A 17,000-nucleotide genomic window follows, 5' to 3' on the forward strand; every position below is an offset into this window, starting at 1 on the left:
TTTCAAAGATATGATTCTATTCTATAACTATTAAGCTTTCAGAAAACATATAGGTTGATGGGGTTTTCTTTCAAAGCGCCAGCGTAAGAGCGCGATTTCCAAACACTGTCAATCCACCTATCATGATACCTTAAAATTTTACTTTGTTTAATGTAAAGCAGTCAGATAGACAAGTCTTTCAACAAGAAATCCACTCGCGATTATAGTATTTATTTATAAGGGACAAGTGCTTTAGTGTCAATGTCGCGGCTTTGCAAGCACAAACTGCATTAAGCTAAAGTTTCGGAAAGCTGGAAATCATAAACATACGAGCTGTAGTTTGATACGAAGACTTCACTGATTTACTATGTTCATTTTCTTCGACCACTTACACTCCGATCCCATTGTGGCCATCTGACATCGAACGTTTCCCTACCAAATACATACTGTATACCAGAACACACAAGCCCAGATGATTTCTCCATTTTCTCCTTTGTTTTAGTTTCGATTACGAAGATGTATCAAACACTCAAGACAGTGTTTAACCACATCTTCAAACATCTCGACGTTTATCAAAAATACTCCGCTGCGCGTCGTGTTTTCAACTCTCTTCTCGGTGTTTGGAAATGTGGTCAAACACAAATGTGGTCTTTCATGTTTGATATATCCCTTAACATGTTACTTTGTTTCCAGCAAATATACCACAAACAGTAACATTTCAGACTAGAGGAACAGAGGTAACATAATTCTTTGAGTATGAATTGACAGAGCTAGATCAAGTGGACGAATTAGCTATGGTTTTAATGATGCCATGAAACATTCATCAACAAGGTTTTTAATTGTGATCTAAATCTTTCATTTTCTAGGAAACTATTCCAGAGTCAACACCGAGTTCAGTAGAAGAGAGACAAACAGCCAGAAAGCGCCATCTTAAAGACTACTGTCTAAAGCATAGATTCAAAAAAATACCAACCAAAACACAATTTAAATTTATTGTTGTAGATGATGAGCATAAAATCATGTTTTGCACAATCCCGAAGGTAGCTTCGACAACTTGGAAAAGGGCGCTGGCAGATCTACGTGGGCTTAAGCAAGGAATATTCGTTCACAGACTAGGCTTATGGCCTCGTCTCAATGAATACCAGGAAAAAGAAAAGTGGCTTCGACTTAAAACTTATTTTAAATTTGTTTTTGTTCGGGAACCTCTGCATCGCTTCCTTTCTGCTTTTAAAGACAAATTTATCGGAAAGAATCGTAACTTTAGCAAAAACATTCGAAAAGTAATTGTGAAAGTCTTTCGACCCAAGGATTTTGACCCAAATGGAGATAATAATGTTACCTTTTCAGAATTCGTCCAGTATTACTCCCGTGACGTCAAAGCACGTAATCCACACTGGCGGGAATACGAGGATCTTTGCCATCCTTGAGTCATAAACTACGATTTTATTGGTCACTTAGAAACCTTGGAGGAAGATGCCAGTCTTCTCTTAAAGATGACTGGAATTGAAGATCGTGTAAAGTTCCCGCCGATACATAATTCGACCAGCTCACGTGAGATAATCAGTTATTATTCCACAGTTCCTCCTGAAGACATTACCAGGCTTGCAGAGCAATATCGCAATGACTTTGAGCTTTTTGGTTACGAATATTCTGGTCCCGTAAACTGAAACAGCTACTGAATCAGTCCTCTGTTGACAGTGGTTGATGAAGATGTGTACTGCGTCCTCGCATGATCCTCTGGTGAAGCCGACATTTCATCTTTCTTTACATAGCAAACAACTTCAACCACTTATATAGCTTATTTAATTAAATACGAGTCTCCTTCTTACATAGGCTAACAGAAAACGGAGAAAGTTTAGCACATTTTGCATAATGTTTCGAGTTTTCCCAAGCGTTAAGCGTTGGTCCACATGTTTGTAGTAGTCGTTGCCTGGCACTTAACAGGTTATTTAATGTTGAGACCGAAAAAAATTGCAGTTTTGTTCTGACTGAGTATTCTTTTTCAGCTTCCTCCTGCTCTCATTAATTATAAATACTCTGCCATAGCCGGAAAGCCGTGGCGAAGGTAGTTATCCAGGCTTACTGAGGGATCTCTCTCCCCCTCTCCCCCTTTTTCTCCCTCCTCCCTTTCTCTATCCTGTGAAAGTTCCAAAGGAAGTATAAAAAGGAGGCAACGCGAGCTCGGGCAGCGGTTATTATCTACTTTCGTGCATCTTCCGACTTATTCTTCCTTGTCAGCCAATCGTTTGAACGGGAATACAACAGGCACGCTGCTGAGCGAATAGATATAACCTGAGTGGAAAAAAAATATAACAGCTCCCCAATGACACGAATACAATAAAAGTGGACGCTGCGAAGAAGAGTGGAGATCAGAAATAATCTAAGTTTGTATGGTGTAAATTACCCGAGTTTCGTGCATTTCACACTGAAAATTAAAAAGCACTGAAGCGTCAAGAATGTACAGACTCTGAGTTAGTAACGAAATGCACAACTTCGACGATGTCAAACGCTATTCCTATTTCTTTTTTCTATCATTCAAACAAAAATAAGCCTCTCCTCTCGACTTATCATGTCAAATTTAGTGAATATATGAAGTTTCGTAAGAATCTGTCGCAAACTTATGAGAATATGGGACCTAAAACTTGGCAAATTTATACAAATTTTAGAAATGTGTGCCATCAAGCAAACATTTCTTTTGTAAATATTGGCAAGTTTGGGGTCGCATATCCCATGCGATTGGAATATCTGTTGGATTGTTATGAAAAGAGGTGGTTTATTGTCTATATGAAAAATTGTCATGATATTGCATGACATCATCAAAGTGGTTCATTGATTCCAACTACCTCGCATGAATGCGCCACCAATAAAAATAGAAACAGATCTGTTAAGTCTGTTTGGGTCCTGAAATCAGAAGCAATATTACGACCAATGCGTAACAAATGGCTTGAGATATATTAACGAGATAGGTGGCAAGCAATTGCTTAATACTATTCAAATAAGCAATCCATTGAGAATGGAAAACCGACTTCCTTCCCCGAAGGCAGGAAGGATGGAAGTGCATCATACGTATTCATAAATACCACATCCGCTGTTGAAGACTCGGTCGTGTGTAAAATGGAGACCTGGGGGATACTCTCCATAATGGCGCATACGTTGAGGCGTTTTTCAGGGTTCAGGTATATAAAAGGGTAGGGATTTTTCAAGTTTACTTATATGAAAGGGTAGGGAATCTGTTTCTGAGGTATAAAAAAGGAGCTTGATCTTGACTCCCGCGACAACTGGAACTAAATAAATGACACTTTTTTAGGCCAACATCTATTCTGGGTAAGCTTGAAGCTTTTCTCATGTAAAGTAAAGTACTAAACGGTAAGCGGAAACGGAAAGCCTGTGATTTATTTAGATACATATCTGAACAATAATTGTTCTTTTATCATAACTGAGAGTAAGTCATTCTGCTCTCAGATTTGGGATAGGTGGAGCGATGGATTCTGCGTTAGGTTTTCGCATGGACACGTCTTTTGGCTTCTCTGTGCAACCCAGGTTGCTCTGTATCACTAAAAAACAGCGGGGAATCGAAAAACCAGGGGGAAAATTGGATTTTTGTTTTACAAATCTGTAACTCGAGTTTTTAAAGTTCTTGTCGTTACAACAAACACGGTGAGTACCCTCGTCAAAAGTTTTGAAAATCTTAGACCCGGATTCTCATTTTCAATTCTGTTCAACTTGCAGAAGCGGATTCAGGAGGGGGGCTGCGGAATGGGTGGCTCGTCACTACCCTTTTGGAGAAGCAAAACATAAAACAATATCAAAGGTTGTGAATTTTATGGCAGAAATAATGGCAAACTCTCTGAGCAGGTGCCTTATTGTAATTTCTTCCTTGTGGCACTGCTAGTATTTTCAATCAGATTCCAATTCTCAAATTGCAAATTTTAGGAACATGCCCACTTGATTTTGCGGCCGCAAGGTATCAGCCACTCCCTCTCTTTCCTTGAAAAATCCTGGATTCACCCGTGACTTGGCCTCGCTGTTTTGACAACAAAACCTTTAACTATAACCTAACTTCGCATTTGCAAGTTCATTAGTATAGCTAGGAGAAAGATGGATGGGATTCATACTCATTTACTGTGCGCTTTTGCTTCAAGTAAATTTTGTGAGACCATGTAGACTAAAAGTAACATACCAAAAACGAATAAATCAAAAACGAGACGCACCCTTTCATCACACTTCCAAATGCACAAAAGGAGTTGCGAGTTTTCGTTCAAATTCAAAATAACGGTTACTGAGCATGCGTAGTGAGAGTAACCTCTGTGACTAATGCTGGCATATCTATAGATTTAAGTCTCATAGAAGTTTCCATTCTTTGTGTTTCCATTCTTTGTGTTCAGCAAACTAAAGGATCGTGGATTGTAACGAGATTGAAAATGTTGGCCTGGCATTGACTAACAACATTTAATGTTTAGAAAATAACTCGCCTTGGATAGTCACGGTTACAATTGCAGATAATCTTCCGTAGTGCCCGTCGAAATTTCACCGTTCGCAGCGAATAAGCGATCGGGTTGAGCAGCGGATGCAGACAGCTAAAAGTCTGTAATATGGCCCGATATTTGTAAGGAACGTAAGAGCTTCCAAAGAATTCACTTATGTTTTCCAACACAATTGATGGAGTCCAGCACACAGCGCACAACCCAACCAGTATGAACACAGAAAACGCCACGCTCCTCTCTCTTCGTTTTAGCTTTTCTCTCACTTGAGCACTTCTTGTGAGACTTAAACGCTCTTCACGCCCACCTCCAGTCGTTAAATCTCGATACAAACCCTTTCTTACCAGAACGAAGATTCTCGCGTAACAGGCGAATAATAAGATGATTATTGGGAAGATGAAAGCATCAACAATGAACACTCTGTAACTGTCGAATGAATCCCATCCAAGCACGGGAGAGAATGCTAACAGCCCAGCGAAAAGCCAGATGCAGAAAATTCCAAGTGTCAGGTAAGTCTGCGTTAAGTAATCCACGCTCTTCAACGGAGATGAAATTACAATCAGTCGTTCAACTGCAAGGCCTAAAATTGTCAGAAATGAAGCGTAAAAGCCAAGATAAACAGTTGTGTACGCTGCTTGGGTAATGCTTTTGTGGGGGAACCAATGAAGGAGAGCGAAAAGTAACTCGCCAGGAAAACCGACCAAAAAGTCACAAACGGCGAGGTTTAATATCAGGTAGTTTGCGGTTCCTTTAAGGTTTTTGAACGGATCTTTCCAAATTGTTATTATTACCAAGGAGTTTCCAACCGCGGTCAGTGCAGAGAGCGACAAGAAGACTGTTGCATCAGTAGAAGGAACTGAGTCTGGAAGTAAAAGAATGAGTTTGAGTCCCTGATTTTAGTAAAAACAGACCCCCGGGGGGGACTTCAATATTAAAAGGATGGGCGTGCTTTTCGTACCTTTCAGGGGTTAAAAAGGCGGTTTTGGTACCTCTTAGGGTGTTCAGCCTCAAAAGGTTCACAGTGAGAGTTTTGGCGGTACATTTTAGGGTATTGAGCCGAAAAATATAGGGGTGAAAAACATTTCAAGCCACGCCCACAAAACAGCAACTTGGTACCTCTTAGGGTTTTTTGGCAGGAATCGAGCCTACTTTCAGCTCTTCGCTCGGGACTCAAAATAACAACTGATGTTGCCATAATTTTGCAAGAGACTCTGACTAAATACGAAAGCTATAAAAGAAACTCGATTAATCCACTACTCCCTGGAGCCAACGCGCCGTTCAAAGTGCGTTAAGTCCTGGCTTCGGCCAGCGTTAAATCAGGGGTTGCGGGGCAGGGATGTCAATTGACTGATGCATAACTAATTGCGTGAGTACAAAGTTCGTCCCAGAACAAAACAGTAAGGCTGTTGTCACGCTAACAGTTTTAGACAAATCACTTTTGGCATTCACTCAGTAGAAGCAATTTCTTTTAACTAAAGATTCGTGGATTATCGAGCTCTATATTTTATCAATTTGCCCCGTTATATCAGTCTCGCGCTGCTTAATTTGGTAACATTAACGTTAAGTCTGCATACGAAGCAAGTCGAATACAACCTTGAATGAAAACCAGCCCGGGAGCGGAAATTTGTAAATGAAGGTCCTGAACTTAAAATAATGCATGCACGTAGACGTTTTGTCCTGTGTTTACTTTACACATGACTAATCGCCATTGCATCGATCAAAGAAATTGCCTTATATGATACTGTAAAGCTATGATTGAGTCGCCGTTCGACGAAAACTTACCGTCAAAATCCATTCTAACCGGCAAGCTCAGACTCGAATCGAGGGGTCCAGAAGCAGACGAAACTATTTGCAAGAGAAGCTGGCACACGGTGAGTTTACAGTTAAAGTGACGTGGCTCAGATTTTGTGTTTCTTTGCAATCACGGACTGATAAAGCTATCGAATCCAGCCGCTGTTTGAGTCATTCAATAAAGCAACACTTTCCCTATTTCCCAGAAATGACCGGAAACAGAAATATATATACCCTTGCATACGATATGTCACGAAACGTCATTAGTTAAACGATTGGCAGAGACACATGATAACATGAATAAATACTAGCTAGAAGCAATATTTTGCTTTTGCATTTTGTTTATAACTCAGGTCAGTAATAAGATTTAGTAGCAACAGCATTGAAATTACAGATCAATCAACCAGCTTGATCCGGAAGAGAAACAATCAAGATATTACATGAAAATGTTTTTGAACGTTGTAGTGTTTGGGTGTGCATCAGGGACTTTCCCTTTCAAAACCTCGCGCTTATCACGGGGAGACAACGCATCGAAATTTCATTTAAAAAAAAAAAAGACATAAACCTAAGTTTTCAAGATAAACCTGGGCCAGCATTCAGAGCCTGCGAGATTGTCCGGTTTTTTCAGGGTCTTATCTCACGCGCTGAAACAAGAGCCGTAACAACAATATGGATATCGATTTTGAGGGATAACTCACTGATAACTTCGAATCATGGTTTCGATACACCAAACTCTTCGATCTTGCCAATATTCATTGCAACTGAGATTTAAATGGCCTGGCGACATCTCGATCCATCCATGTTACATCGCTTAAGAGTAAAATACGAAGAGAATTCCATTTTGTGAGTCTCCCAGTTCTTTTCTTTCTAATAGCTAGCGACGAAGCATCTTCACTGGGGCTTCACGGATCTTTCCAACCAATGGCGTGACGAGCCGGGAGCGTGACGGATGATGGAGAACCAACCAACCATTGGCCCTTTGCATGCAACAAAGCGCCAGGCTAAGGCAGACTCAAGGCACGTTAAGGGCTCTGTGGGAAGCTAGAGAAAGAAAAGGTTTGTACGCTGATATAAAATAAAAAGCGTTCAGCAAACATGCCTATGTAAAGAACGTTCGAATTATTAGGATTACATGTAGTCATTCATACGGATCGTTTCCACTGTCACGCAATAAAAAAATAAATCGAAAACCACTCAGTGGATAAAGTCAAGAAATTGTAATCTTATAGGAAATAGATATAGAAGACACTTCTCCAAGTTTTAGGTTTCTGCGTTTTCCCAGACTGCAGATATTTGAATTGTCGAAATGTATCGCGGAAATTTACACACAGGGCACCCATACTAGCGGCGTGTCTGTTTGTATGTTCGAAAAATAAAGAAATGTATGGGAATATTAAAGAGTCTTAATATCGTAAACTGATATCGAGTAATGTCCATGTTAAAACTCAAAATAAATGTAAATCTACCTCAGTTGATGTGTATTGTCGTTTCTGTGGCTCAAAATGGCGAATTTGAGTGATTATGATGGGTTTTGCGTTGACTGTTACTACACGTTATAACGGAGCCCACTATGGAAACGCTATGTTGGTGCACCTCTGTGGTGCACCAATATGGCGGCCGGAAAATAGTGTTAACATCTGGAACTTACTTTGGCTATCTAGGCCACTGACTATCTGTACTGAACAAACCAACATTTACATAAGCACTTTCCTAATGATCTAACATCTAAAAAAGCTAAAAAAGCTAAAAATCATGAGATAAGTATATATTTTTCGACAAATGCCATTTTAGCTTTGTGTCAAGCAGCGCCATAACTCTGAAATTCAAAATACGCTGGTTTTCAAACGATGCACACTTGAGCTGTAACATTGTAAACAGATATAAATTTACCCCGCCCTCTTATGCCTGATGGGGATAAGAACTTTGGTGGCTCTTTAGTTCTCGATTTTAGAAAACGATGACTTCACATATCTATTAAAATAATGGCGAGAAGTGTCTCATCAGATGACCTGAAAGTCAACCACCTCCCTTCAAAATCTGTTTTCCACCGTTTTAACCTTCTACATTATATTATATTATATTCCAATATATTCTCTTAACATACACTTTCTATAAACAAGAAATGTTTGTAAGTCATTGCGAATTTAAGGAATAAACAGGTGCAAACACGTTTTACCAGTTCCTAACGGAATAACTTTTCGCGAAAGAAAAATTGATTTCATTCTGTGAGTGCCAGGGTCAATGGAAATAGCAAATGCCCCGAAGAACTTTTTTCTGCGATTTGTAAGAAGGAAAGAAAAGAAAGGACACCAAGTTTGCCAAGTTTTTTTTTTTTCAAATTGAGTCATCGTGGCTGCCTACAACAAAACAGTGGCTGGTAATTAAAAGCCAACATAAAGATCCACCGCTGTCACTGCATGAAATGGCATGTATAAGGAGGTATAATGAACCCGTATACATAATGTGTACGGAGAGGTATAATGATGTATACTGAAGTATATGTATAAGGTCTGTATAATGATCAGTATACGTCTGAATCCTTATACTAATGTATACTGTCTTGTGGAGATTTCCTTATACCTAGTGTAAGGGAACATTATACGAGTTGACAAAGTAAATTCAACTTGATTGTTCTTTTGCATCATAAATGAAGGAAATGAAGGCTCCGGTTGCTGAAAACAGAGCTGACTTGAGAAATATATCCTGTGGTAATGAGTGCTTCTTACCGAAGAACTTACTTGTAAAGGAAGCCTCAATTCAGATAAACAGCTATAAAAGCAGGTATTATTAGCGCGTCTTTGCGCTTTGCGGATTTCCTACAGGCATCATTAACGCATCTTAACGCTTCTTAAGCATTCTGTAAATATATCAATAACGCAGCTTAACGTTTCTTTATGCATTGCGTAAAGATATCCATAACGTATCTGTACGCTCCTTTACGCATTGCGCAAAGATATCAATAAGCTACATGCGTGAAGTTAGTAATTTCGTGGGATTTACGTGGCAGTGAAATCCCTCGACACTTGGCGTGTCCGAGATCAGAACGTGACGTGTCAAGCAACGTGACGTGTCGGAGAGTACCATGTTCCTAATACGTCCGTTGCGGCGTGTCAGGAAAAATCATGGTTGGTACGTCATGTGTGGCGTTTCAAGGGAAGCCAGGACTCTGATACTTAACCGACGGCACGCGGTTTTAGTTTAATCTCTTTAAGCGAGAACTAAAATTTTCGGACGTGTGTTTCGTTGTTCGTTTCAGAATGTTCAAGTCAACAAGGCGCGAAGATCTATACTTGACTTACATCATTTTGTTAATACCATCGAGTGTATTCTGTTCAGAATCTTGCGTGGAGGTATAAGACTTAAAATTCATACCAATCTTCAGAATAGCTCTTTTGACTCACGTTATGCATAGTTCTATTTCCTTCAGGTGTTTACACTGTCGACTACTATTTTATATTCTAGTATTTATAATCTACCTATCGCATGCAGGGCTCTTTTCGAATACCAGCCTGGCCACTGAATGTAAAACACTTGTTTAAATAAAGTGCTAAAAAAAAAACAGCAGCGGAACATACCTTACATCTCACCGACCTACGTGGTGGCGCAATTCACCAATTTCGCAAAGCTTGAGAGCGGAATGCCCTACGATCGGTTGCATGTGAGGACTTGCACCGGGACGCCAAACCCATATAACGCTGCCGCGTATTTGATGCAAACCTTGGAACCCTCCTAGGAGGCCTCTGGCCAATCTTATGCTTGTAAAGGTTGAATGACGCAAAATCTATTTATTTAGACCGACTTGTAGTATTCCATCATTGTGGTTACCGCTGTAAGTCCGAAAGCATCAGCGCATGCGTAATCATGAAGAGTGCCTTCAACGAAATTTACCAACCAATATTTCTTCCAGTCGGTTTGTTAGTAAAATTTCTAAACACGAATCATATAAATTCGTTTTATGGAAAATAATATGTGATTGTGACGCAATAGCATCCTAGAGTATTCAAGCCGCACACAACACGTGACGTACACCTGGAATATTCGTGTCGAATATGGTGGAATACGCTTCGTTCATAATCGTTAGTGGATTTTCGTTAGAGTATACCACACATCTGTCGTACTCCTAGAGTATGATGGTGAACCCTTTGTAAAAATAATTTTATAAAAGAAGGTAACAGTTCGGGTGCATAGCATTCTCCTCGAAGCAAAATTTAGACTATGAATTCAAAGTATGTGCGATCGGCGCGTGTATACGTTTATCCTCGAATACGTGATCTTTACGCCAAAGCTATAGAATTCTAGAGTATTCATGGAGTATACAACCGTGACGTGGACCTGGAAAATTCTTATCGAATATGGGCATACGGCAGGAGCACGACCGTGTATTCGTTCGTTGACCAGAACAATTGTACTTTTTTGGTTCATGTTGTCGGCGCAGCGCATGTGTTTTGCTTGAGTCAAGAAATTTACACACTTTGTTGTAACTTCGAATTCCCTTCATTCGGTTTTGACCGACGTTTTCGGGATAATCACTACAGAGCGATTTCTCTTTGTGTGACCCGTCTCGTCTGAAGTGGTTAAGTGCTGCACAGCACGAAACCACAAATTGGATACTACGGGATACGTGAAGTTCCGCAAAGTTAAACTGACTAGAGACACGTAAAGCTGCGCAAAGTTTGTTTAGTAAGAGGAATCAAGCTCGTTTCGGAGAAGTTTTGGTGTATTCAGTGGAGAAAGTCCCGAGACGTTCAGACAAATATCTTTTCTCTGTGGGATGAGTTTAACTCCGGAGCCCGCAAGACAACAAAACTCCTAAATAACGGCCCAAAAGCTTCCTCAGTCGACTCCCTGCCATCATATCAACATCGCATTACGTTTGAACAAGAAATCACAAAACGTATTACGAAGACGAAAGCACTTTAATCAGATTTTTTCCTCGAGGTTACTTCTGAAACGAAATTGATTTTAAATGTGTTTCGAAACAACTTGTAACGAAATGAGAGAAACGACCTACATCAGCATTCTGAGTGTCCGACCTTCAACAAGCACCGATCAGCGGTTTTCCACATTAGACACCAGGTTCTCTCGGTTCTCGCGCCATTTTTTGGCGTCCTTTTTGAAAGGTGTGAAATGTTGTAGCTTGCATCGATCTCTTGTTCCTTTTTCACTGTTTAAAAACTCTACTTTGGTGGACAAAATTCAGTTTGCCTTCACTTCTTCTCTGTGCACGATTTCAAGCAGTTTTTGGTGGCATACAGCTGGTGAAACCATCGATACATACGGAGGTACGAGTCAACAACAGGTAAAACGTAAGCCATTGTTGTCTTCCCGGGTTGTCTTGTACGTACGAGTAAGTTAAGCTTAAGTTTCCAGGGTAAAGTTAAGTTGTAAAGTTTGCTTAAGATGTATGGAATTGCCTCTGGTTGTAAATGTTTCTTTATCAAGCAGAAGCTATACATTGGAAGTTAATGTAACCTTGATTTCTAAACGGACAGCAATGGGAATGATGGTGAATTAAACCATTAATTTAAGTCAAACTACTGTGTAAAATTTACTGATTGATTTATTATGATATTTTCCTTAGCACTGCAAGCTTGATTTGAGGCTTTCCAGTGTGGATTTACACATTAACTTAACTAACGTTTTATGGGTATTGTATTTTAATCATAGGATGAAGTAATTGGTAATGCCTTACATGTACATGTATGTATAATCCCTGGCATCCTCACTTGAAGAAAAAAAAGGGAAAACCTGAGAGGAAGAACCCTGGCTTACAAGATACATGTATGTATTTTTGACTATTTAGGGGGCCATGGAGACTTTTTAAGATTTATTTTTGCAAGAGCTTTTGAAAAATTATATTGGCAAGCAAATTTTGGCATTTCACTAGTCAGTCTCTATATATTTCATATAGAAACAAGGTGATTTGCAGATCTGTTTTCAGAGTGCTCAGTAGTAAACTAGAGCGTGATTATAACAGATGACGAACTGAGCAACTGTAGATCTGACTTGACATTTTATTACTATTTAGTTTCATAGTACACAACTTGTGTGCAGCACTCATCAGATAAAATTGCCAAATGTGAATTTACATCATTACACTGATTTGAAATACACATGCAACCATTGGAAATATGATAGTTACAATAAGTGAATGCTTTTACAAAAAAGAAAAGGAAAGTTGGCAATTATAGATAAACGCTGTTACTATTGTATAACAACAGAAGCTTTAAAAGTTAAAATTTAGCATTTTTCAGGAAGAATTTGTTTGCGTGTCTACATGAAGTTATCAGTTCATTCCATTTATTCAGAGAGGCTAACTCAGGTTTACAAAGGTACTTCTCCCAGAGACATAGGTTACATTGATTTGAAGTGGGGTTATATGGGGCAGCTTGGTTTAAAATCTTTCAAGTGACTTTGAACTTTGATTTATTATCAAAGTCACTTGGAGGCTGCCCCATATAACCCCGCTTCAAATCTATGTAACCTACGCCTCTGGGAGAAGTACTTTATTATTTGTAACCCTGAGTTGGCCTCTCTGAACAAACAGAATGAAGTGAGTAGATAATTTCATGTAGACATGCAAACAAATTCCTCCTGAAAAAATTAATGTTAGATTTTAAATTTTAAATCTTCTCTTGTATTTCAATATTAACAGAGTTTATTCATGATATCCAACTTTCCTTTGTTTTGTAAAAGCATTCGCTTATTGTAGCTATCACATTTCCAATGGTCACTTGTGTATTTCAAATCACTGTAATGATGTAAATTCCCATTTGGCAAATTTTATCTGATGAGTACTGCACACAAGTTGTGTAGTACGAAACTAAATAGTAATAAAATGTCAAGTCAAATCTACATTTGATCAGTTTGTCATCTGTTATTTTATATGTACATTATATTAAGGTACATGTAAACCCTGTTTCATTGATGACTACTACAAATTTCAAGACAATTTGCTATAGTAATGTCAAACTACAGTGGAACTTTGATATAATGAAGTGCCAAGGAATTGGCAAAGTATGTTTACTATAACAGGGTTTCGTTGTATCGAGGTTCTTTTCCGTATAGTCTACTATTACTAGGGTCATGAAAATCGTTCGTTATACTGAGGACCTCGTTATATAGAGGTTCGTTAAATTGAGGCTCCACTGTACTAACCATATTCCTTGTTGTAGATATTGAAAATTGAGTTTTATTACTCATTTAGGTTATTAACCTAAGGAGGAATTTGTTTGCATGTCTACATGAAGTTATCTAATCAGTTCATTCTGTTTGTTCAGAGTGGCTATTAGCCACTCATTTCAGGTTAAGAGCTAAAAATTCAGAACAATATTGAATTTGATACTCAAATTTTGATTGGATTAATTAATGCATAAAAAGTTTACACCACATCTAGCAAAAAATGAAAGGCTTCTAGAACTTGCCTACCTTTGTCAGTGCAAAATGAAACATAATCTGTAACCTTGAACATTGTTGCTTGAATCGTTTTAATGTTTTTAAGCCCACAAACTCTGGCCCTCGCATCCTTTCGTACTTTGTTTGCACTGTAAACTTGATTTATGTGCAACACAACTCTCTCTTCTCTCAAAGGCATCTTAAGTATGGTTTTGCATGCATTAGAAACCAGGTGCTTACAGTGTAGCTTTCCAGATGTGATAAAGCCTTTTGGTCATCAATCCTGTCAACACTTAGTGTTGATCTCAGGTCTTACTTTGAATTTTCAGCTCTTTGTCTTGAGGTTACCCTATATCTTTCAAAGTGTCTTGCACCCATGCCATTTGGCATGTCCAATTAAAGCCAATAAAGCTGGCTATCAATCTACACGTACATGTATGCCAAGAATTTTGAAATAAAATGAATTGCCAAGTTTTTCAGGGTTTCCCTATGCGAGCATCCAAATCACTTTTTGAAAGCTAAGTCAAAGTGAGTTTGCCTCAAATTTTGACAGTAGCTGATTTAGTTTGACCAAAGTAATCAATCAATCAATCAATCCATCAATCAATCAATCAATCAATCAGTTCTTATAATGAATTACTCAGCAGCCCTGGTTGAAGTTCTTGCACTGTAAAATCATTATGATTCAAATGTTACTACATGTGTTGGTATATATTGTCAGTGAGTTTTAGTAGGGTATGGATATCTGTTTTGGTTTAGAAATATGAAAGAAGAAGAAACTTCGTAAAGGACGAGAAAGAGTCCCGGGCTTTCGCAAGCTTGAGTAAACATCACATGTCAACAGACGATGATGACTCCGCCAGCGAATCTGAAGCTAGATGGGTTTCTAGACCCCCCAAATAGCGTTCCTAAGGAAGTAAGCTTGAAAAATAGATTGTCAGTCTCGAATTCACCCCGTACGTGTACATATCTTTTTAATCAGTATTTTCGTGCGACAAACACCTTTGCATTAGCCTACATTCTAAAGTATCAGCTTACTTCTATGAGGCACTGATGATCGATTTTACTAAAATATCATTGTTAAAAAAAGGAGCAAAAGTTAACTACGACGTTTCGAAGTTATCTTGACTCGAGATGTTAATTTATAGTGTGACAGGTGTAATTAATAGAAATTAACATCTCGACTGTTATTTTCTTGTCTTTCCTTGATAATGGCGTCAATCTGATTTCGAAACGTCGCGTAGTTTACTTTCGCTTCTTTTTGCAGTTAATTGTATTTCTAAGTGTATTCTTATCATAATACTAAAAATACATGCACCTCTCCAAAATCATCGGTAAAAACCTCAGAACTAGTTACAATAGGAACCCTTTGAAACGTGCATTTTTTTCTTAACTATATTTTGAGGCAGCAGTTTTTTCCCTCGAATACAACCTCGCGTATGATGTTGCGCCGTCCAGAGGCTTTGCCATTTTGTATATTTTCTCACGACAGGCCAAAAAAATGGAAATCTTTTGTAGCTTTTAGTAGAACGTGGCCGCAAGATCGTTATCGCACGAAGTTACAACGATCTGCATATTCTTATGAAGTTTATTTCGTTCTTAGATTTGACAAACGCAGCGAAAGAGCCGAGCAGGCAACGAATAAAAGATAGAAAAGGACGACGGCTAGAACGGGGTATCCAGTTGAAAAGGAGCCCCCAGTGAACACTCCGAAATGGGCCCTGTCAGATGAGTGGAAGGCAGTTTTACGCAGACGACAAGAGGAAATGGTTCAAGTACAAGAAGCTGAAAGGTAAGGTGTTTATATATACAGAATAATACTGTCTGTACAAGTCTGGGAAGCATTTTATTTTCGATTATTTAAGAAATTCCACTCCTCTTTTTTGTTTGTCACTTACTTAAACCTTATTCTCTACGTCATAGAACTAAAGCTGACTTGTTTTTGCTTTTTTCCTTTGACAGAAATGACAACAAAGCATGTGATGACGAAGATCATGAAAGTGATCAGAATGTAGATGATGCAGATTTAAATTTTGATGAAGTTTACTAAATTATATTGCTTTAACTTATTTCGACGTGTACCTGAAACGTCATTGGAAGACATTTTACTTTATGTGTAAAATAGTTGTTTTGTTGCTTATCACAATTACAGTTCTAACTCCATGTAGACTAAGACAAAGAAGCATGAAATAGCTTCGACCACACAGATTATGAAGATAGTAATCAAGTAGATTTTTATTTACAAATGTTAAATAAACGGCAGAGAGGAACACAAGTAAATGGTGTTTGTTTACGATCAGTTTCTAAGCTAAGATTTGAAAATGAATACCCATAAAACCTGCCACTAGAAATCCTGAAAACAAATTTCATTGTAGCTAAAAACCAGGGGTCATTGTCCATAAGATATACGAAATCAGTACACATCCCGTCCATGCCACGTTCAGTATACCCCTTGATTCTCCCAGTATACGTACTGTATACTGACATTTGACCTGACATAGAAGGAATCCTGCCGCAACTGTAGAATTCCGTATACACAACTTCCACAGACCTGCCAGTATACCTCCTGTTTCACACAGTATACATGATGTATACTGAAATGTATAATGACATATAAGGAATCCTGCCACAAGTGTATAAGATCCTGGTATTTTTCTTGGCCAACCCTGAAATATACTGATCATTATACGGACCTTATACATCCTGGCGCATCCTTATATTTGTCTTATACCAATAGATATACTGCCTGTGTACGACCTGAGGAAGGCTCCTTATACAGACGATTTTATGCAGTGTGTTCGAATCAAAAAACAAAACAGAAAGTCAAGCCTGCCACTGACTTAATTTCAGCGTGAGTCTGTACAGAGAACAGTGGTCAATTAAAGGGGTGGTGAATGGTAAATGCAAGACTTTGCGAGAAGGCGAGATTAGCGTTTTTCTTTGTGAGCCCGAGATATTTTGACTTCTTCAATTGCGAGACCGAAGCTTCGAAATGTTTTAAATGCGAGCTCGAAACGTTGAGGTTCTAAGAGGTCATTTAAGCTTACATAAAAAATATGAAAACCTCTCGGTACTTTGTGACTTTCTTAGCTTTGAAAAAAAATCTAGACTGCGAGACACACATAACAGCTAAAAAACGAAACTGTGAGACCCAGGGTTTTTGAAGGACCATTCGCCACCACTAATTAAAAGCGGACATGAAGACCCGATATTGTTCTACTCAAGCCATCGAGCTGTTTAGACTTGGCTCTTTCTAAATTGATGATCTTACAGATTTGTTGACATTGCATCAGATTTTTTTTTTAATTCTTAGTCAGTACATAACCTGACGTTAGTAGAATACATTGTTTCAGT

At 38.7% G+C, this 17,000-nt stretch overlaps 2 protein-coding genes, 1 long non-coding RNA gene and 1 pseudogene across 3 annotated transcripts; 3 read left to right on the plus strand and 1 right to left on the minus strand.

Annotated features, from left to right (window-relative positions):
* Window positions 1–1,724, plus strand: part of LOC149111836 (carbohydrate sulfotransferase 14-like) — a 4,790-nt pseudogene extending 3,066 nt beyond the window's left edge.
* A 1,624-nt stretch (window positions 1,725–3,348) lies between these two features.
* On the minus strand, window positions 3,349–7,161 carry LOC149111837 (melanopsin-B-like). The gene is made up of 2 exons (XM_089289941.1): window positions 6,243–7,161; window positions 3,349–5,322 (listed from the first exon to the last, which is right to left on the minus strand). Exons 1-2 carry the CDS (start codon window positions 6,253–6,255, stop codon window positions 4,436–4,438), a joined length of 900 nt encoding a protein of 299 aa, XP_089146067.1. The 5' UTR covers window positions 6,256–7,161; the 3' UTR covers window positions 3,349–4,435.
* A 4,029-nt stretch (window positions 7,162–11,190) lies between these two features.
* On the plus strand, window positions 11,191–13,106 carry LOC149111838 (uncharacterized). Its single transcript, XR_016207217.1, has 2 exons — window positions 11,191–11,550; window positions 11,919–13,106. It is a non-coding gene; the product is annotated as an uncharacterized LOC149111838 (long non-coding RNA).
* Window positions 13,107–13,244: 138 nt separating this feature from the next.
* On the plus strand, window positions 13,245–15,696 carry LOC149111839 (uncharacterized). The gene is made up of 5 exons (XM_089288872.1): window positions 13,245–13,268; window positions 14,406–14,548; window positions 14,795–14,804; window positions 15,299–15,438; window positions 15,609–15,696. The coding sequence occupies exons 1-5, from the start codon at window positions 13,245–13,247 to the stop codon at window positions 15,694–15,696; spliced, it is 405 nt and encodes a 134-aa protein (XP_089144998.1).
* The last annotated feature ends 1,304 nt before the right edge of the window (window positions 15,697–17,000 follow it).

This window comes from Orbicella faveolata, unplaced genomic scaffold, assembly GCF_042242905.1.
Source record: "Orbicella faveolata isolate gen_17 unplaced genomic scaffold, um_ofav_v1 contig_2, whole genome shotgun sequence".
NCBI classification, from domain to species: domain Eukaryota; kingdom Metazoa; phylum Cnidaria; class Anthozoa; order Scleractinia; family Merulinidae; genus Orbicella; species Orbicella faveolata.